General features: G+C 46.4%; 1 protein-coding gene across 7 annotated transcripts in view; it reads right to left on the bottom strand.

The window, feature by feature from the left end:
* LOC138448702 (uncharacterized) overlaps window positions 1-23,066 on the bottom strand; it is a 554,652-nt gene that overhangs the window by 472,979 nt on the left and 58,607 nt on the right. For all 7 annotated transcript variants that reach the window (XM_069604718.1, XM_069604712.1, XM_069604715.1 and 4 more), the window contains exon 3: window positions 6,818-6,944. In XM_069604718.1, coding sequence (XP_069460819.1) covers window positions 6,818-6,944 — 127 coding nt within the window. The remainder of the gene's footprint in view (window positions 1-6,817; window positions 6,945-23,066) is intronic.

Genomic DNA, 23,066 nt, shown 5'->3' with positions numbered 1-23,066 from the left:
CAGTACAAATAAAAAGAAATCTGTTCCTTGGTCTTCTTAAAGCTTAAGTGACCAGCCAAAGGAATCTCATGGGCTAACTGTGCAAACTGAGGTCTCACCTCCTGAGGAACTACAAGTATTCTGTAGTCCCCTGGGGTAGACTCAATAGGTTCACTGTAGAAGAGGCCATCCTCCCAGTACAACCTGTGCTTCACTGGCTCTTGCCCTTCCAGCTGGGAAGCTGCCTGTTGGTGAAGACCTTCAAGAGTAGGACACTCTTTGACCTCTGCTGAAGTCTGCGCTACAGGGGCCACCTTCTGCAAGCAAAGTCTGCAGCTCAAGATGGTCTTTAGGATCCAGAACATCCAGGTCCAAGGAACTGGCCTTAGGGCTATGGGCTTGTTTGCAGAAGCATTCAGAATTTGCCCTTTTTCAATCACAATCAGCTCTATGCTCTTCTCATTCTACAGGGAAATTTGAATGCAAATTATCTCCAACTTCAGAAAATGTTAATGACTGCTAAAATGTGATTGAAGCGGGCCACCGGCCATAGTACAGGCTATTATAGCTTATATTTGTTCTTGGTGGAGAGTGTCTCACATTCTATGTATTTGCTTAGCATCTAGGGTTTCATTTTAAGTGTGTTGGGGTAGTGAGGATGTGGACCCCAAAATTACTCCAACTCCCTTACAATGCTGCCTAGAGAGTCAACTAAACATCACTGATGATCCCCCACCAAGACAGTAAGCCGTGTATAATATTAGTTAGGGAGAATTCTCATAAATGGGCCAGTTCCCTTCACCTTAGAGACCCCCAGCAACTTTGCTGGATTTTGAGGACTTGATTTTCTTTTTTTTACCTGGAAAGAGTGAGCCTTTTCCCCTCACTCATGTATTTTGATGTGTGTTTTACTCTTGTGTTCTTAGATTATGGAGTTTTAGATAGCTCCATAGGCATCATCTTTTATTTTGTGTCACACAGAACTCTCAGTGCAGTGACACATGGAAGCCTTTAGGCTGTCCCAAGGTTTAAATACCTTCTCTGGGATACACTACTGTTTCCCAGAGAAAGTAAAGTTAAATTGACTTTACTAGTCTTAATTCCTAGACCCAGCACACACTATCTTGCTATAGAGTGCTTGAGGGGTTACCTAGTAACCCTTGCGTCTAGAAACTCATGTAGCAGTCAAATTCTACCCTTTCCTATCGAAATGGCTGGTGGCAGTGGTTTTACAATGAACTACCATGATACCGGTAGCTAAATATCACGGGAGCCATGTTTTTCAAGATGGTGCCTAAGCCCCCTTTGTTTTAACAGGTCCTGGTCGTCTTTTTTCACTGTTTCTTTTTGGAAAGGTCTTTCTAGAGTTTGTCTGTGCACGCCAAACCAGATTTGGTCCCGTTGTTCCTACTCCTTTGGCAGGCTTCAGGGCTGAAGACCGCCTCTGGCACCTGAGTGTCTGGGGTGGGCAGGAAGTGAGGGAGGAGCTCGAAACTCCCTGTGCTTAGTCTCCTAGGAGACCCAAATGCACTCTGGCGTGATTGGGTGGCTGACTGTCCGGCAAAGACAGCCATCTTTCTGGGTGAGTGGCAGCTAAACTGGGATGAATTGAAGAAAACTGTTTAAAAGGCGAGTCTCTTGGCTTGGAAGGCAGAGTCGACCACTGGAACGAAAGAATCGAAGACGAGCTGGAAGAGGACGGCTGCTGCAACGCCTGGACCGTTGGTTTACCCGTTGAAGCCCTGCTGCAGGTCCGAATCGCCAAGTTCATCTCAACAGAGAAGCCCCTTCAAGGACGACTTCTTCCTTTGAGTTGGTAGGACCAATAAACTCGTAAGCCTCCTGGATACCATTCCCGGAGCTGGTTAGGATTAACCAGGGGGAAGGACACCAGCTTGTGTGCTTGAAGAGCAGCAACCATAATCAAAGATTTGCCAGCTTTGTGACCAGTCCCCGTGCAGTGCAGCAGTCCACCCTACCCACCTCCCCCTCCCCCCAACGTGCTCCCTCTTGTCCCCACGACGGAGGCTCAGGAACAGCGACATCTGCAGGAACTGCTCGGAACATAAGTCTTCAGCTGCATCTTTTTCTTCAATATAAGGTACTGTGAAAACCCGACCGAGAGAACTTACCTCTCACTGTGAAAATGCATACAACTTTGGCAACTTGCAGGTCTAGTCATCTTGTGACCCTACATATGAAGCTTTCTTCCGTAAACTACTTCTAAAACCCATGGCAAAGACTTTTCTGTTTTAAATACCAGAACCGTTCTTACTTATACAAGACACTAGCCCATTGACTTTCGCCTACCTATTGCATTGAATCAACTCCTCTGGTGAACTCAAAATATTTGCGCTGTTTTAGAGTAACTAATATTCATTTCATTAACTTATGCCTTTTTGTTCCTACTTCAATGCTATTTTGCTCCTACTTCAAGGGAGCTAAACTGCTTAGTAATAAGTACTGTAGTATAATTTGTGTGCGATATTGGTTGCCTCATTTAGTGAATGCTTTATAAATGATGATGTAATAAATTAATAAGCGTTTTTACCAAGAAACCTTGAGTACAAGTGTATATTTTTTACCAAGAAACCTTGAGAATAAGCGTCTATCTGAATAATGGTCATTGTAGACCTTTATGTAACACCCTTACAAGTTCTTGAGATAAGTTTGGCTGCTCAGCTCACTACCAAAAACTGTGTGGTACAGAATTATACCAAAAGGTTGGTTTTGCTTACATCTGTAGTCATAGTTGTGTTACAGTTGTGTTTTAGTGGTCCCAGAGGGTACTGCATGCAAACTTTGCCTAACAGTGTTGCTGGTGTTCTCTCGTTCGAGGAGACTGCCTACCATTTTGGTACAGGACTTCCATAGTGAGTGGCACCAGACTGATATGCAAATAGACATATTTCCTTAGTGAAAGCTACTGGTCTATAAAAAAGGGACCGAGATTCAGCCAAGTGAACCACAGCGCACAAACCAAGCCATTTAAGTCTGGGTTGAGAATTCCTCACATTCTATGCATCTTAAACTCTATCCCTAGCCCCGATTTCCTCTCTTGTTTGTATAAATCTTTCATGCACATTTAAACTTGCCCCCCATACTATCTGTTAGGGGGAAATTCTCTGAAATGTGCTAATTCCCTTCTATCTTGGAGACCCCCAGTGCTTTTGCTGGACTTTAGGACTTTTCATTTTTATTCTGGACAGAGTGAGACCTTTTTCCCACTCTCTCATGCATTTTTATTTGAACTCTGTTTCTTTAGGTTTTTGAGTCTGACAAAATCCATAGGCATCATCGTTTCACATTGTGACACACAGCACCCTCCGTGCAGTGTTGCAGAGAAATCCTTTGGATTTCTGCTAAGGTTTAAATACCTTCTCTTGAATAACTACTGTTTCCAAGAGTAGTGAAGTGAAATTGACTTTACTTATATTTTCCTCTTGATAGACCCAGCACACACTATCTTACCATAAGGTGCTGGAGGGGTTACTTAGTATCCCCTTTGTCCAACTTCTTGTGTAACATTTTTATGTTACCCTTTCTACAATAATGGCTGGTGGCAGTGGTTTACTTTTCCCTACCATTGTGGGTTTTTACCGAGGGCTGCGTTTGCAGCTGCAGTATAGCACCCAACGGTGCCCATTTTGTCAAAATGCCCCATGTCTTCTTTTTTTGCTATTTCTTGTAGGAAGGTCCTTCTTGATATTTACTCTGTGCGCCAAACCAGGTTTGGTCCCTTTGTTAGTTTGGTCTTTGGTGGGGGTTCACTGGTGAAGCCCGCCTCTGGCTCCAGCATGTCTGATAGGGCAGGAAGCGAAGGAGGTTCCCGAAACTCCCTGTGCTTAGTTTCCTTGATTACAGGAATGCACCCAAAAGGTGACTGGCCGGCTGTCAACAGCCACCAAGCTGTGTGAGTGACAGCTAAGCTGCGAATGAATGGTGACAGCTTGCAAAAAAGGTGAGGTCTTTTGCAAGGAGGGCAGAGTCGCCCATGGGACGAAGGAACCGAAGAAAGAAACTGGAAGAGACGCTTGCTGCACCTCCAGGACTGTTGCTTTCCCTGCTGCAGTGCTAAAGCTCCTATTTCGACATCAACTAGAGAAGCCCGGGAAGGACTTCTCCCCTTGGGTTGGTGGGACCAATCGACCCCAAGACGAACTCGACTGAAACCCCTCTCTCTGCAGGCTGTACTTCCATTGCTGCTGTGCAGGAACCAGGTGCCAGGGGACAGGAACATCAGAATCGAGTGCATTGTTTTTAATCTGGACCCAAGCTCCAGGAAGATCGTGCAGACTCCCTCGAAGAAGGGCTGATCAAGCCTGAGCCACCGCAACAGAATGCTGGACACCAGAAGCAAGGAAAGTCCACAAGGTGTCCAAGAACAGCAGTGGGTGAAACCGTGAAGTGCCGCTGAATTGAAATGCACCCACTGCTGCCGCCAACCTTCGAATCATAGTGCAGGAGTCCCCAGACATCATCCCTCTTTTCCCCACGACTGAGGCCTAGGAATAACAGGATCTGCAAGAACAGAAGCCCACTGGAATCATTTCTTCAGACCTAAGGTACTGTGAATGAAGGGATACTTAACCTCTTGCTTGTGTAGTTTGCTTGCTCTTAGTTGAGACTTGAAGTTGCTGCCTTTCAGAGTGTTTGCAGCTTTGCCCTTCACAAGACTTTTAACCTACCTTCAAGAAGTGCCTCAGGTCCCCTAGACTTTGCTCAATTGACTTTGGCTTTCCTGGCTCCCTGAAGACTCTTCTACCCCCTGACTTTGTGTTTAACTGTCCCTCAAAAAAGTCATACATACTTTGCTTTTATAACTGGGAATGGGTTAACCTACATTGGGGGTTGGTTGTGGGGTGGGGGGTTCAAAAGTGCTTACCCATTTGAAAAACTTTTGAACCGTTGTTTTCTTCCCTAACTCTTTTTTGCCACAACTTCAGTATTACCGGGTAAGTGTGAAAAGCAATATAATAATGTCCACAGTGTCCTAGCTATTGAAGTCACCTCAAGGTGTAGGAAATCTGTGTGCCATCCCAAAAGGTTATCTACTTACTTTATTGAACTGAAGGAGTGCATTTTGAAGTGTATTTTACTGTTGCCAATTGCTCCCTTCTAAAGAAGGCTTATTTTAAAACTGACTGTTTAATAAATGATATGAAAGGTTATTTTATTTATATCGCGCTCATAGACAAGTGTTTGGGAGCGCGACCAGGCAAAGGGAGGGGGAACAAGGGAGAGCAAAAACAACAATCTTAATAGACCCAGTTACATAAAGAGAGCGCAAGTGCATGGAAAAGGGCAAAGGGGGGAAGTGCATGGAAGGGGGAGAAGTGGAAAGTGTGGTGCAGAGGAGAGCACAGAATAAATAAAAAGTAAAAATAAATAAATGCGATAAACAGTGGTAGTGCAGTCAGCGAGTGGCAAGTGCTAGATTAGTCAGATAGGGTATATCTGATAAGTGCAGAAGAAAAGTGGGAGGGGGACTGTATGGGTACAGATACAGACCTGAGTGAAAGGGGTGGGCCAGAGGCAGTGCAGGAGGGTGGGACGGTGAGCAGGTACCTGGTCCCAAAATGTCAGAGGGTGGCCAGGTGCACGGTGCCAGAGAGAAAACAGTTCAGCAGTGGAGAAGAGGGGCAAAAGCAGAAGCGAAGAGGAAGGTCTTGAGATAATCAAGAAACCTTGAGTTAAAGTGTTATTTGAATACTTGTCATTGTGAAACTATGTTGCAACCATACAGCTCACACTGACCCTTCTTGAGATAAGCCTGGATGCTCAGTCACACTACCAACTTGTGTAGTACAGGCCTATACCAAAGACTGGGTTACCTATTGCCAAAAGGACAAGGCTGGTATAGTCTCCCACAGGGTTACTACATACATTCTTGCCCAACACTATCTCTCTACTCTACTGCCCTTTTCTTTTCTCTCACAGGCCATAGTCCAGATACCCCTGACAGAGTCACAATATACCATTCTCTCTGCCAGCCTCTACTATTAGACACAATAGGGGATGACTAGTGCAGTATAAAAAGCCCTCAACATGTGCATTCGGCTTTGAGTCAGAAAGTGCAATGGCAAGTGTTTGCGACCTAGCAAGGTGCTGATGCTGGTGGGATGGCTGTAGAACTGCACCTACTGTTGGTTATATCTGTGGGTAAAGCTGAGTTTGGATTGTGGGGTTGGGGCAGAACTAGTATGACGTGTGGAGGCAGCAAGGATGCTCCTGCTGCTGGGTCTAGTGTCTGGTAGAATGGATTAGCAGCGTAAAGGGAGAATGATGTTGCTTGCAGTCTGGGTGTTAACTGGGTGCACATAGCAACGATTCTGGCTGCAAGCAATATGCATTTGAGGATTTGGGTAGAAATAAGTTCTAACTTGCACTTTTTTAAATCTTTCTTTAATATAAGCATTCTGTTACTCCAATACGCCATCGTATTATCCCACTGACAATACGCCATAGGCAGCCCAGAACCACTACTGGTGTGTTGTGAGATCTGAAGATGACTGTCTAGTCTCTATAGCTATGCCTACCAGAATATCCACTCAGACTCTTTAATCTTTCAACAGTATTAGCATTCTGCACATTATTTGAAACCAGAATGTATCAAGCAGATGCAAATTATGAATAAAGAACATGGATCACAGTTCAAGGCAAATTCATTTCTTTTAAAATGGCACTAAAGCATCAGCGTACGAAGAGTAGATGACGGCTTCTAATCCAGAGCAGCTCAAGCAGATGCAATTATTAAAAAAGCAAAGGGATCGTATTTCAAGGCAAATTTACAATTGCACCAAAATATGAGCGGAAAGAGAGGATGGCAGCTCCTTACCCATCGAAATCAGAGCTTTGTGAATTTCCTTCATTACATTTTTGTAAAGTTGCTTCTGCCAGACTTCCAAAAGATCCCATTCTTCTTCATAGAAGTAAGCCGCAACATCACTGAATGCAATCGATAACTGAAACAGTAAAACAGAGCAATTATGTTTTCCACCCTCAATACCCACACATATATTTGGGGATATGGTCAAAAAGTATAAAAAAGAAACTACATTTTCTAAGGTCTTTCTCAACAGAACAATTTCACCATAGCATAAACCCATGTATGTGATATCCGAAGATGGGGAAAAATGTAAACTTTGAACCATTCAACTTGGAAAATAAATGTGTATGAATGATAAAGCCGATGGCAGCCAAGAAAGGGGTGCAATGAGGGTGGTGGGATCTACACACATTCAAATGTATAGGAAAGAGACAAAATGTGCTTGGGCTTTGAAGACCAAATGGGAGAAATGTCAGTTGTTAAGTGAGAATAGTAAAGTAACAGAGTGTTACAGCGTCTAAATATAATCCAGAAAAAAGCTACGCATACGAAACAAACTGGTGTGCAACACGATCAGTGCAAGCACAAAAGAGTAATTAAGAAAAGAAAAACTAAATAGCACAAAATACTGACCGCATGAGATTTGAAAACCAATATTTTCTAAAATATGTTGGATTCGAACGGACAATTCACCACTACATTGTAATAGTTTATTTGTAAAACGTTTACAAGTGAAGTGTTTCAAAGTGGGAAGGGAACAACGGGATATCTTCGTCTTTCTTAGGCCTTGAAGATTCCGAATTATCCAAAAGCAATAAAACAAGCATACTAGGTTAGGGCATTTCTGCTTGCACACCACATCCCACTTACTGGTTCACAAGTCTGGCGGTCAGTGCTTCCTTCCCAACAAGCATTGTAGGCACATTTACATTTTAACACTACAATCTCCTGGTAGTAAGACTTTAGTAAGCTAGCCCAGAGGTTTGTAACTCTCCAACTGTTATTATCGGTCTGTACTAACTCAGGAACTTGGTAGAGTGGCAGAGCAGTCAGGCTTATCTTAAGAGGAAGATGTGAGCTGTAGGTAAGTACTGAACCTTAGTTAGACATGCACACCAAAGAATCTCTTACACTTATAATTCATATACAATTATATATTTACTATATATAGACACACACCAGAATCACTAAGTATTTTAAACATTTACACTAAAACACTTCAGAATACACTTCAAAAGGACACTTTCACTTTTGTGTTTGTTCGCGGTTACATTTGTAGCAACATTAGAAAGGGAAAAGACAATGTTATCATATTATCGGTTATTACACGCAGATGCGATTTCTAACAGTTCTTACAGTATTACATTTACTCTGCAAACACATATAGTAAAGTCACTTTAAGGGAAGAAAATGGTTAGTATAACATTAGCCTGGTTCAAGGTTGTAGAGGGTTTCTATGCACAGCAGGTCTTTTAAGTCCAAAAACGCAACCCTAGCTAAGGGCAGTTCAGAGAGGGATGACATTCTTGAAAAGCAGCAGAGCATGAAGAGTTCCTGAGGATTTCTTCCAGTTTCTAGTATTATAGAAGCAGCAAGTTAACAACTAACAAAAGAGACCTGTAAAAGGACTCTAGGAAGGGGCACAAGCAGCGGCTTGAGTCGGAGGTAAGAGGGGGTGACCCTGGACACCTCTAGGTGCACTCCAACGCTCTAGAGCAACGTCTTGGAATCAGGTAAGCAATACTCCCCCCCCCCCCCTTGCCCCCACAGTACCTTAGGTTAGAAGAAAATGTTTGTGCTGTATCCTCTGCAATATTGCAGCTCTGGACTCGACCTCTGGATTCCTTGATCTGATGACTGAAGGCAGGACAATGGACGGGATCTCTCAGCAGCAGTCTCGAAGGAGGAACTGCAGCACGACTTTCAGCAACTTCTTGGTTCACTCTGCGGTTTTGGGACCTTTTCTGCAGCAACAATAGAGCACACGGATCGCCCAAACAATCTTCGCTTCCTGCAGTCCTGCACTCGGGTGAGAGGGTCTGGGCGAGTTGGATCGGATCCCTGGAGTGTCCTTACAGGTTCAGCAAAGATTTGGACTGATTCAACCTTTCCACGAAGATGCGCTCGAAATGGGCAGCAGGTATCCTGGTATTGGGGTTCCGGAGCTCCGGAAACTCCAAGGACCTCGGGAGACAGTTAATTCAAAGTTTGTCTTGGTACTGGTTGCTTCCACCAGCCAAAGGGAAGGAGTTGTCCTGTTCGGAGCTGCTCTGTCGCATACAAAACAGGGTCAGGACTGCAGTGGTCGCTTCACGGTGTTGCAAAGGGTTTGTAGGCGTCTCTGTTCGTCTTCTTCGGTTCCTTCAGTTTTCAGTGGTCGACTTGCTTTTCAGTCCAGAAGCCTCACCTTTTATACAGTTCCAGCACACACTCCTCTGCAATCTCTCTCAGCATTTTACAGAAAGGAGCATTTGGCTGCCCAATCAGAACAGCCAGACACCCTCTGGGAGCTGGTCCTATTCAGGTACTCTGGAAGACAAAGGACACGGGGGGCTGGAAAACTCCTCTCCACTTCCTGCCAGCCCAGACACTCTGGAGCCTATGCGGTAATACCCAAGGGTTTGCGCCAATGGCAAAACAGACACAGTGACCTCCCCCTCTTAGACTGGTAGAAGAAGCGCTAACAAAGAACAACCATGCTAGTAATGGCAAAAAAAGAAGGGAGGCGCCAAGTTGGTACTTGGGTGCACATATTGTGCACTACCAAGGATATGGACATAGCCTGCGGTATATAAATTACACAATAGTTGGTAGAACACGTCCACTGCCACCAGCCATAACTAGGAGATTTTTAATGGGACTAAAAAGTCACAGGAGTAAAGAGGAGGAGGAGGATGCTAGGTATCCCTTTGGCACTCCACTGAAGGCGGTGTGTGCCAATCTCTCAGACTGGACTATAGAGTTTTGGGGGGGATACGAGTTTTTGAAGAACTGTAGTTACTAGAGTTTATAGAAAAATAATCTTCAAGGGGGGGGGCTAAGGGTCCCCAGCAACACTGCCCATAAGGGGCTGTGTGTTGCAGTAGTAAAACACAGATGCCTTTAAGATCAATGGAGCAGACAGACTCCATAGTACAGGTAGAATACAAAGAACTGAGTTCCAAAAGACAGAGCCCACAAGAATGAATGAGTGGAAAAACGCTCCACTCATTCAGGATTGAAAGATAAAGGTCTAGAAGTCCAGCATAAAGTGATGGGGGGTCTCCCTAGGAGAGGGGATGAAGCATAACAATGATAAATCTCCCCAACAACATCCCATATGCGATCACCAAATCAGGCACCTTCCAAGCCTCCTCTGATCGAATCACCACATCAGCAGTCCAATCATAAACCACACAAGATCAGAAGTCATAGTTGATGGTGTTAAAGGCCACAGATAGGGAGAGTAAAATAAGGGCAGTGACAATGTCTTCAGCTGATGCCAGTGGTAATCAAGGGCAGCCCACTGTACAAACTCCATCCCCCTAGCGGGGTAAAAGGCAGCCTGAAAACAGATGTAGGGAATTCAACAATTCCAAAGAAGTCTCAGAATACTGGGGTAACCACAAACTCAGAGCTTAGCTTACTAGATAAGGGAGAAGAGGAGGAAAAAGGAGAAGTTGAAGAGAAAGAATGAGAGGACGAGGATCAATACAGATACCACCAACAGAGCATATTTGATTTCCTCAAGGGACATGCATTCATTGAGAAAGGCTTGAGAGTAGGTTGTCAAAGAGTAAGCATGAAAGCCAAGGAAGTGGAAGATATTATATAGTTCTGTTATTATTTTAAAACGATAAGCCTTTTGCGCTTTAAAAAAGCATGACATTAAAATCACAGCCATATTTCCTTCAGGTGCTTAACTTACTTGCCGATGGGATGCATGCAGGTTATCCAAGAAACAGGGGGCGGGGAGGGGATGGTGCACCTTCTCCCTATCTACACAGAGTACACTGAAGATGTAACCTTCCCAGATTCCTAGAAGTCCAGCCAGCTATTACAAGCATTGGCTTCGCCAATAATTCTGGATTATTTTAAGCATGTGTGCTCTGCATTGTTTAAACGGGTTAATTCATTAAAAGGATTTTGAGCGTGGAAATGGTAGAACATGGCAAGTAGTGCCATACTGGCTGGCATGATATGCAGATGCCCCAACACTATATTGCCTCATTGGATAACTCAAGAGTTAAATGTACAGTGCTTAGAAGCAGTATAAATCCGGCATGTAGCAAATATAATAAATACAAAGCAGTGGCGGGGGCGTTGTTGCGCTGCCTAAAAAATGACTGCCTAGCTTGCGAGCTCTGTGCCTAATTAACACCAATCCAACTACATCGGCGTGCATTTTGCTCTGCACTAGCTATAACTTTCACCATACCAAGGGCCGAACCTGAGGCATCTTTGGTCCGTATCCGAGGAAAATCGGTCCTCTATGACCAAACTGTGACTGGCTGAACTTTGGGACTGCGGGAGGCTGCGCTGTCGGCCGTGACTGCCTGTGCTCCGTGGGCCCGTGGTGCGACCCCTGGAGCCGTCGCTCGACCTGGTCTGCTGCTGGCAACTGACAGTGCAGCCGTGTCTGCTGCCACCCGGGATTGCCATCCTCCTACCGCTGGTCCGCCACTCTGGGGATCACCCACTGCTCCCTTCCGGACTGCACACTACGTGGCCGGTGCCCGCTCTACCGGGGAAGGTGCAGAGGACCCGCACCCTGCGTGCACTGGTGCCAGTGTTGTGAGGGCTGGCTGCCTCAGTTTGTCCCCCTCTTTATGGTGCCCCTTGGCCCCGCACTGCCAGCCCATGCAGCCGGGCCGGAGCCCGAGGAGAGGAGCGGACACCCGCGACACTGCGTGCCGCTTTGTTTTTGCCCCGGACTTCGGCGGGGGACTACCCTGGACTTCGCGGAAGCCCGTTCGCCCCTCTGATCAGGTGAGAGGCCCTTCGGTGCGCTGCGATCAACTCCGGTGGAACCCTCTCAGGTCCCGTGACCCTGCCGGGGTGTGTGAGGGGCTCTGGTGCTACACTCCCCTGATGCCTGGAGGGCCCCGCTACTGTGCTGGCCTTCCTGTCCCGCAAAGCCCTGTTGCTCCTGCTGGCACTGCTGCCATCATGCGTTTTTGTGTCCCTGCCTGCTGCTGAGTGTGCCTCTCTGGTCGTGGGCCTGACCCCCTGCTGACCTGGACCCCGTCTCTGCTGCAGCTGCAAGCTGTAACCACACTCACTGTGTCCTAGTGGTACATCTGGTTGATCCTGCTTCACTGGGCCACCACAGATCTACTATACACTACGTTTTGCCCTGCATAGTTGTACCTGAGTGCATGGGTGCCTGCCATGTTTTGACTGTGTGAGCCCTGGAGTGGAGGTGATACATTCACGCTGGTGGGGTGCAGCTGGGGTGGAGTACTGCACTGCTATCGCACACCTATTGTACTCCCATCCTTCTGCATTAGGACCTTCCAGATGTGTCAAATCAGTATTTAGACCCCATGGACTTGAAGCTACTTAATTAGGTCTGGCTGCCCAATGTCTAACAGATTGGCTCTCGTCGGGTCCCCTGCACTGCTGCTCCACGTGCCCCTGCTCCCAACGCCAGCTGTGGCGACACTACGCTCTGCTTTGCCTCCCTCAGGTGCCAAGTGCTGCTACCATTGTTGAGCCCTCTACACTTGACCTTACCTGCTGCGTCAGCCCTTCAGAGATGTCGAACAGACCAAGAGGTACCAACAAGGTGGGTGCCATGGATAAGTTCACAAAGGCGGCGTCTAGCCCGGAGACAGGTCCCTCATCGGCCAGCCAGAAGGAAATTGCAGCGCCCCCGGATATGCCAACCTCTGACCTTACTGCGATGATGGAATCCATGGCCAAGAACTTTGCCTCCTTCCATGAACAATTGAACGATATCAATGCAAACGTTGCATCACTTAAATCTCAGCTTGACCAGGCCGGAACCAGGTTTACCGAAGCTGAATCTAGAATTGGGACTAACGAGGATAGTATAAATGTGTTTCAGGATACAGTTACCTCCCTTGCCCACGACATGAAGTTCGTAAAAGCCAAATGCAATGATTTGGAATCCAGATTGCGCAGGAACAAACATTCGCATTGTAGGGGTCCCGGAGAATGCTCTTAAAGGGCGTATGGGACTGGCGGTTGAAAATCTGCTTAAAGACTTGCTGGGCAACCCTGAGCTGTCTCCTTCCTTTCTTCACTGTTGAGCAAGCCCACCGTGCTCTATCCCCACGCCCCGAGCCTGGTGACTTCCCCAGACCCATCATTGCTAAAATTTTGAGTTACAGGGACAGAGACCTTGTACTCCGTCTGTCGCGCAACAAAGGGGAACTAAGCCTTGTTCTCAAATAATCCGGATCTTCCCCGACTTCTCCGTGGGCATGCAGCAGGAGAGACGCCAGTTTCTTGGTGTGAAGAAGATGATGATGAGGGAACGCAACGTCGCCTATGCAATTCTATCCCCAGCATGCCTCAATTTCACCTTCAGAGAGAAGTTGTATTTCTTCACTGTCCCTGACGAAGCGGTTAAGTTTATAGAGGCATATATACCGCTCAACAACCCAGCCGACGACCACATGGATAATGACTGACCAGTGGATTATTGCTTCTGCTTGGCCCGGGGCTTTGGTAACAAATATCCTCCCATGCCCGTGTTGATGGTAGTATCTAACTAATTACTTCTAGACACACAATTCAGACATGCTGTAAAGATGTGGCTTACGTACCCGCGTGGACCACGGAGGGAACCCCCTCCAAAAGTATTAATGCCTTATACAATGAATCACGTGTTGGTACCCTATTGCCTATTGATTCACTCAACTGTGCTTTTGATAACTCGTCATTGCTATGCTGTTTTTATATTACATAGGTACAGTTGCCCATTGTTGTATATGCCCATGAGGCGGGTATGTGCACCGATATTATGCACCGCCGGCCACGTGCCAATTTTGTTATTTCATCTGCCCCTACTAAGTTGATTGCACGGCAGCAGCGTACCCCACTGCGGTTGCAATGGTTATTTTGGAGTGACTGTTGAGGGTGTGCTCCCGTTGGGCCACTAGGGTGGTTGTTTTTTGTTGGGTCTGGTCCACTGACCCCTGGTTTGGGGGGTCTGCTGTGGAATGCGGGGGGAGGGGTACACTGCCGGTTGGGACTGGGCAGTGAGGCAGGGGGGACGGGGTGGAAGGAACAGTTACTGGAAGTTATTTTGAAAATGGCAGAGGTGGAACAGTGTTTCACACTATGGAAGGGTGGCATTACTGTATTGATCTTACTGACGGGCACACGCTTGGTCGCACTAGCTGGGATGTACATTAAACTAATGCAATGATTATAAACATATTGTCATGGAATGTCCGGGGATTGAGCAATTAGACCAAGGCCTGGAAAATTACGGCTTATGCCCAAAGACATGGTATCAAAATATTCATGTAGCAAGAAACGCATGCACGTGGCAGACTGGCAGCGAGCATCGCACCGACCTGGGGGCCTAATAGATTTTACACCACTTATTCTACTCAGGCCAGAGGGTTTTTTACACTGATTCATAAATCAATCAATCAAGTTCGTACTCCATAAAAGCTTAATTGATCCCGAGGGCAGGTATGTCATTCTACACTGCACGTTGGCGAATAGGGAATATCTCAGTTCACATCTACGGCCCCAACGTGGACACCCCAGATTTCTTTGATGCTGTTGCCTCCATCTTGTTGGGCTATGTGGGAGTCCAGATCATTTGGGGTGGTGACATGAACCGGATACTCGACACTATACTTGATAGAACCGGAACGGAGCCCAGAACTTTCCATCCCCAAACGCGCAATTATACATATTATTCATCCGTACATGAAAGTTCCTCTTGGACTGACCTCTTCCTGGTGTCTGGTGATCTGATCGGGTAGATAAAGTCCAGATACTTACATGTACATTATCTGACCCTGCTCCGGTCTCCCTGTCGATCGAGTTGGGACTGCCTGTGCCTACGTACAGTACTTGGCGTTTTAAATCCGCCGCACTCCTAGACATAGTTTCAAAACAGACATACTGCAAGACATGTGACCTTTTTTGAGTGTAATACCCTAGAGGTTACCACTGCCGGCGTCCGCTGGGAAGGTTTCAAAGTGTACATAAGGGGTATGTCCATTTCCAGGGAATAGGGGGTGCTCAAGGTGATAAGGAACGACCTCAGTCGGTCTGAGGCTAAACTTTGTGATTTAGAGCTGGACTGCACGTCTGCAGCCGATCCCATTAAACTCTCACAAATAAGAGAGGAACTTGAGGTTTGAGGCACTTGCCTTGAGGGAGGTTCGCTATCTTAGCCGTCCATTGGCTGCGCGCAAATACGGTGAGGGGGAGAGGCCAGGTAGGACACTTGCCAGATTGGTGCGTGGGGGAACGGGTCAAAACCCAGATTGTGTCAATCAGGGATACACAGGACACTCCTCACTGGTCTGACCAACAGATCTTGGAGATTTTTACTGAATTTTAGACTAATCTCTATGCCTCACCTCTGGAAAACAGTAAACACCACATCAGGGACCTCCTCGACCAGATGCCCACAACTCTCATTTCCCACGCCTCTAGGGACCAACTAGATTCCCCAATTTCGCTTGAGAAAATTGTGAAGGCTATCTCCCTGATGGACTGACCCCTGAGTTTTACCAGGAACATGTAGCTATCCTTGCGCCTAGACTGTTGGAGGTGTGGACCGGATCACACCAGGAGTCCATTCTAGCACCCTCCTCCTTGAGCGAGACCGCTATAATAGTGCTACTCAAACCCGAGGATGAATGTGGCTCATACAGGCCCCTCTCGCTCATGAATATTGACGCTAAGATTTTTGCAAAGGTAATAGCTAATCGTTTCCTGCCAATCATGCCAGATTTAGTACACAAAGACTAGGGTGGATTTGTGCCGGGGAGATCTACATCCCACAATATTATGCGGCTCTTCAATGTGATGGCTAGGATCGACCAAGACTCGAGTGCTATCTCTGTTGCGCTAGACGCCCAAAAAGCGTCGTCTCATGGCAGTATATGCGGTTGGTCCTGGAGACGATGGGGTCATAATATGATTAGAATACATTAAATTGCTATAGACATCTCCGGTGGCGAGGGTCCATGTTAATTCCCCAATATCCACATTATTTAGACTCTTTAGAGGGACAAGTCAGCGTTGCCCTCCCCCGCACCAATCCTTTTCGCACTGGTCATCGAATCGATGGCGGACTACATTAGAGCACGTCATGCCCACAGAGGATTAAGCTTGAAAGATTCCCCCGAAATAATATCCCTATATGCTGGTGACATGTTACTATTCGTCAGAAACCCTGATACCCACTTGGATCCCATCTTAGGCAATATCACACGTGTGGGTACCTTCTCTGGCTTCACAATTAACTATTCTAAATCGGAAATGTACCCACTCACTAACACCACACAACAGCCTGTCTTTGAGTACTTAATGCGCTGGTCCCCTGGCGGGATCAGAAACCTGGGAGTTTGTGTGTCTCTGTCGGTCTCCACACTGCTGGCTGATAACTACACTGCCGCTGCACGATTAGCTGAATCCAAAATGGTGAGGTGGCGCTCCCTTCCCCTGTCACTAGCAGGGAAACTCTCCCTCGTCAAGATGATTCTGGTCCCGAAACTGCTTTATATTTTCAGCAACGTGCCTATCTGGCCCGGGAATCAATATTTCATTAAGTTACATAGATTGTGTGCGCAATTTCTGTGGCATGCGGGTGCGGTTCGCAAGAAATGGCTAGACATGGCGCTTCCATACGACAGAGGGGGGCTTACTGCTCCAGACCTAAAACTGTATTGGATAGCCGCACAGGCCCAGTTTGCCACGTACTGGTACCCGGGTCCTACAACTCACCCGCTTGTCAAGCTGGAAACTATGGCTGCGACCAATGTCAATTCTATGACCCCGATATTCTGTCGCGAGTTTGTGCCGGACTCCCCGCTTGACCCTGTGGCAACGACTCTACTGGCCTGGGGCTGGCTTCTAAACCCCACTCGTGAATATTAGCCCTACTACAAATGGCTCCCTATCTGGGGGTTGCCTGGGTTGGAACCTACACACAATAAAGCCCTGGCCGGGCGCTGGAGCGCACTGGGATACCAGGCTTTGACTGATCGGTTTCCTGATGGGAAATCTATTGTTCCACAGACATGGAGGCAGGGCCACTCAGGATCAGCTCTCAAGTTGTTACAATATGATAGGCTTTGCACCGCTTTCCGCGCCAGGTAGCCCTCCTTTCACGACAAACTCACTGACACCCCAGAGATTGTGTATATATAGCTAACTCGAGTGGCGCCCGTAGCGTTGTCTCCTCCCTATATAGATTGCAATTGACCGGGACCCCATCCCCGCCTTCAAGTGGCCGTACTGATTGGGCAGCTGAACTGGAACTTGAAATCTCCGATCATTTATGGAAAAAGATGTGCTCACACACAAACAGAGTATCCCTCAATTTCCAGTATCGATTTATGCAGTTCAAGCTATTGAACAGGCTATACTATACCCCCCAAAAGATCTTGGTTCTCTCGCAATGGCACACACACCTGCGCTCGCTGTAAGTTAAGAGTGGGCAGACCACTTACACATGTTTTGGACCTGTCGTGGGTTGAGAGATTTCTGGGATGGGATCCTGAAGGCTCTTTCTGACATCATTGGGGCGGTGGTCGATCCTAGCCCACTTGGAATTCTGTTTGGTGTGTGGAGTTCTGACACCAAACTGATGGCTACATTTTTAAACATAATCTGTATGGTTGGCATGAAATGTGTGCTTCAGAATTGGAAGAGTCCTTCTCCCCCTACTTTTCAGAGTTAGCTCAGCGGGCTTACTTGGTCTAAGACTTGTGAAGAAGAATACATTACCTTGCTCCCTGCACATTCTCGTCCCAAAAACATATGGTCCGCCTTTAACAGCTACCTCGCTAATCAGGCTGAAAGTGGGTCCGGACCGGACTCTTCCGTGACCACATGAGTGGGTTCTGGTACGTTATTTTCTTCATAAGGGGCGGTGTATTGATTTTGCAATATACTACTTGCTTCTTGCCTGTACCATGTCCTGCTGATTGACTATGTATTTTGCTCTGACATGTGGGTTTACATGTCTCCGACCCGGAGGAGCCTGAGAAACTTAGAAAGAAAAACCGCAGCATTTTCAAACACAATAACGTTGTATTTATGTTTGCGGTCGCTTCAAAAGCAACCGCAAACATAAATACAACGTTTTTAAAGCTGCGGTTTTATTTCTAAGTTTTCTGGGCTCCTCCAGCCCGGGAAAACTTGGAGAAAAAAAAAAACGCAGCTAGTGTTTATTTTTATTTAAAAAATAGCACTTACCGAGATGCAGCTGCAGCTTTTCTGCCTGTAGTCTCCGGTCCCCGTCCTCCGCATACAGCACCAATGAAGGAAAAGCCACCCAGTGGTAGCTTTTGTTTACTACAGCTGGCTGGCTTTTTCCTTCATTAGTGCCGCAAAGCCAAAGCGAGCACAGCGGCGGGCACCCATTTCACAAAATGGATGCCCCTATGTGCTATCTTTGAGCTTGAATTGCTCAAAATTGTACATAGGGACTTCGAAGAAAAAAAAACGCCAATCTTTTTTTTTATGTTGCCTATCTATTTTTGAAATAAAGATTTTTGGGCGAACCATTCCTTTAAGTGTGCTCTTTATCATCCTTTATATACATTCCCAAACATACATAGTTAAAAAAGGAAGAAAAAAAATAATATATATATATATATATATCACAGTTAGGTTTGTAGGGCACCACGTTATTCCTTGTAGCTCCACGAAGGCTCGATCCTTACTGAGAGAAGCAGCTTTTCCCCCCCACCAGCAGCACGCCTCAGCTTGTGTTCATGGTCTTTTCCGCTCTGTATTACTCGGCTCATCTTCCTCGTCCAAGTATTTTTAGGGGAACGGAAGTCCATTCTTGATTCTTACATGTAAAGTTTGGGTTAAGTGCTCTCAGAAGAAGACAAATTAGCTCTGAATTACTTGAAGTTGGAGTCTGAAAAGACATATGTTAGGGAGTATTCTCTGTTTAGGCTGAATTTCCTAACCTAGTGAGTCCCCCTGCAGCTTTGCTGGATTTCTGGAGTTGTTTTCTTTCTCTCCTGCCAAGAGTGAGACTCTTTTTCCCACTCTTGGACATGATTCATGGTGTTCCTTTGACTGTTAATGTGTTGTATGGGCTATGGAGTCCTTTACTCCATAGGGTCTCATGTGTTTTTTTTTACTATGTTTGTTACACAGCACCATCCGTGCAGTGACACAGGGGTGTCATAGTGACACCCCACCATTGACTCCATACCCTGGGACTGACTACCGTCTCCCAGGGCATGTAAAGTCACCATTGGCTTTACTAGCCCCAAATCATGAACAGAAACCAGTACAAACCATCATATTGTGGACGTACTGGTCGGGGCAATTCGATTGCCCCGGGGTCTGTTAGTCGAGGGGGCACGTCTCTGCCCCCCCGGATCGAGTTTTGGCTGGTGGCAGTGGATACTACTTTTTATATTCGACCGCGGATATATCCCCATGCGATTTCATTGTTCGAGGCTACCAACTTTAATTAATTAATTCTCATAGCCTCGAACATACCGCCGGTTTATTTATTTAATATTAATTCGCCGGTTGGTATTTTTTGCCAGGACTCTATTCTAAAATAGAATTTGTGTTCTCTTCTGTGACTCCAACCCAAATTTAGCCCTTTGTTCCACTTTTGGCAGGCTTCTCCACTGAAGCCTCCAAAAGTGGTGCCACTCTGTCTGGGTACAACAGGGGGTATGGGAGGGGGTTTAGGCACCCTGGACTGAGTTACCTTGGTAACTCAAGTGGCACTCTTGTGTGATTGGCCCAAGTGGTGAGCCGGCCGACTCACCACTTAGCCTGCTTGACAGACAGCTAGGCTGAGTGAATGGGGGTGTGCTGCATAAAAGCAGGGCTTTGGGGACTGGAACTTCAGAAGTCGCCACAGGACCTGAGAATCCGACGAGGGAGAAGCTGAGCTGACCTGCTACGACGACACCACCGGTGGAGCCCTGCGGAACCGACTCACCACTTCCCGACGACAGAGAAGATCTCCCGGCTGGAGAGTCTTTTTCCCCTGACTGGTGGGCACAACCATTTTACCTTCTTCTTCTTCTCGCATCCCAGGACGTCTTGTGGTCGAATTGCCCGTGCCAAGCACCCCGGCAACCGGATAGCCACTTACCACTGGACCGCGAACCAACGGACCGCTCCTTTTAACTGAGAACTCCGCGGCTGGTTTCTTCCCTGGCAGTGCAACGGACTCCTGTCTTCCTCCCCAATGAGATCCGCTCTTCCCCCGGACGAAGCACCGACTTGCATCCGCTGCCAGGAACTGCCCCCGCTGGAGCATTCTCACCACTTTAAGGTACTTTGTCCGCCAGGACTCCCTTTCTAAAGATTGCTACAAGGTAATAATAATCCATTGACCTTCTGGACTGGCCGCCTTGACCATCTAACTGGTCCCTTTTTTTTGGTCCAACTCTTTCTGAACCTTTGAGACTTTTGTGCACTTTGCAACCGTGTGACCTTGGACACATTTTGTTCTGATCCTCTTAAAGTGGATCTGGCCTTCTGAACTCTAACTTCACGGTTTTACTTTGCCTTCCTCTTGTTGTGTTCTTGTGAAAGTGTTGGGATCGGTTTCAAATTATACTCTGCTTTTCTCTCCCTTTTAAAACGAATTATTAGAGTGCCATCTGCGTTAAGCGCTCACCGCTGTCTGAAAATAAGTGGGGCTTTTACTTTAGACTTGTCGAATATTCTTTTAAGGGAGTGTATATCTTTTAGTGACCGTGTTTTTGAACTGCTTCATATTAGTGCCTGTGTGTTTTACTAGATGTGGTTTTAAATAAATAATTATATCTTTTTTACACCAAGCTCTTGTCAGGGTTTTCTTGTTCTACTGTGTTCTTTTGACCTATTGTGAATACTCTGTATACTGCCTAACTCTTCTTGAGGGAAGTCTGACTGCTCAGCCACAGCTACCAAGTGAATCTTTGTGGTACAGACTGCTACCAAGTGGGTTTACTGCCAAACACCTGTAGTCTTAAATCTTTTGCAGTGGTCCAAGAGGGAACGGCACAGGTTTCTGCCTAACAACATATTCATCAGTCTTAGAGGGTAAATCAGATCTTGATGGATCACATACACAGCTTTCAGCACCCTTCCTAGGTGGATGAGGGGAGGTGTTACAATATGCCATTAAGGCATTGGGTATGGGTGGGGTATCCTGAAGAGAGAATGGGGAATACCATGCATTGTCTGATAGTGCTCTGCTCCTCCCCCGGAGGTGGTTCCCCCCCACTGCCCCCCCCATGTAATCCTCCCTCATATAGCATCCCCCGGGGTCATGATCAGGTAGAGGCTGCCATCCCCTAGCCACATGGGGAGAGGTCACTGCCGGGAAAGAAGTGATGACACCATTGGATTCATCACATCCCATACTTCTTGGTATACGGAACTCTAAGCTAAGTTACAGAACATATTACAGTATGGAAACAAACTAGTACTACTCTTGCTATAAAGTTGAATATGTAACATAACTGGGTGCAGAGAAGGGTTTACCTACCCCTGAATCAAAACTGATTTCGGAGTTCAGAAACGAATAGATCATAAGGAAGCTAGGAAAAAATGATTTTCCTGTTGCTAGTGGTGCACAAGATGCATGCCTAGCAGTAGTAATGTTCCTCTAATTCTTGAAACCACAGAAAGCACTAACAAATCTGAAGAGAGGGCTTCTCGATCCTATATTGCCACATCTGAAGCTGAAGTGTTTTTGATTTGAGAAAAGAGAAGCTGTGGCTCAAACAAATAGATATCATCTACAACATAGCCAAGATGGAATCTGGTAAGATTGAGAAATAGAAGTACAGATCATTCAAGCTGTAATTGGCCAGGTTGAATGGTCCTACAGGTTCATCCAACGGGAATGGATCTGGGTCCTCATCTCATCCAAGATTTCGTACATACCTGTTGAAGGTTTGTGATGAGAAAAGTGACATTGATTCATTAATTGCATTGGAATATGCTTATGATGTTCAAGAGGTGAATGACTGACAGAATTGCTTGGCTTCTCAACCAGCTTCCCTAGACTGGCTACAGTGCTATAATGGAGTTGTTGATGCCTGAGAGAAAAGATTTTGAAAAAAATAAAGCAGGCTCCACAAGAAAAAAAGAATACTAGTTGGGTGACTTATGTGAATGATTCTTTGAAAAATTTGAGTGGCTCGGTTGAAGGTAACCATGTTTGACCGCATGATTAATCTTGTTATGCTTTAACTAATTTTCGCTTTCTTGTCCAATGAGCTCAAACAGCATTTGGCAGATGCCAAGACGTTTGATCCAAACAAATTGGCCATTGCTGAGGCTCTATGGGTGCCCCATGAGGACAAGAGTGCTTCTAGTAAGCATGTGATGGGGAAAAAGCAGAAAGAGAAAGAGGGTGGGTCCAATGAAAAACTTGCATCCCATAAATCCCACAAAATGTTTCATATGGGGAATAAGTCACATTGAGAGGATGTAAAATTAAAGCAGGGTTGTCCAGCTCCAGGCCTCGAGGGCTGGAAACACGTCAGATTTTTGGTTCTATGCAATAGTTTGGATTATTGAAGGCTGCACACAAAAGATTACTTTGAAACCACACCCCCGCACAACCCCAAGGAAGGAAACCCCTCACCCTTTAACCTGGGGGCTGGGAGGGGTTCCACCCTTGAACTCCCCTTTGATCAACAGCCCTCTCCCCGCCATAAACATTCATACACAAACTCACCCATCTCTCATACACAAACAGAAACACACACTTACTCACCCACTCTCCCCCTCCCACTCTCCCCCATCCTTCCACGCAAAAAGCACTCATCCTTACACTTATTACCTTCTCCCCTGCCACTGCCCATTACAAATATTCCCCATTAACATACACACACAAACACTTAGCGCTCACCACCGCAACTTTAGTGTTCCCCTGCCCGGCGGCACAGATCAATCCCTGCATGCACTCGTATAAGGCAGGGAGCAGGACAGCACGATTTAGAAAGATTGCTCTGATCGGTCTTTCTAAATCTGCCTTTATTTGTTTATGAAAAACAACTGAGGACTAGATTTTCTGAATATTCTTCATTAGTATTCATGAGATACATTTTCACACAATGATTCT

This window comes from Ambystoma mexicanum, chromosome 1p (genome assembly GCF_040938575.1).
Source record: "Ambystoma mexicanum isolate Mex_15411 chromosome 1p, UKY_AmexF1_1, whole genome shotgun sequence".
Taxonomy (NCBI): Eukaryota; Metazoa; Chordata; class Amphibia; order Caudata; family Ambystomatidae; genus Ambystoma; species Ambystoma mexicanum.
Note: the sequence above shows the minus strand (reverse complement) of the source record. Positions and strands in the feature narration are given on the sequence as shown.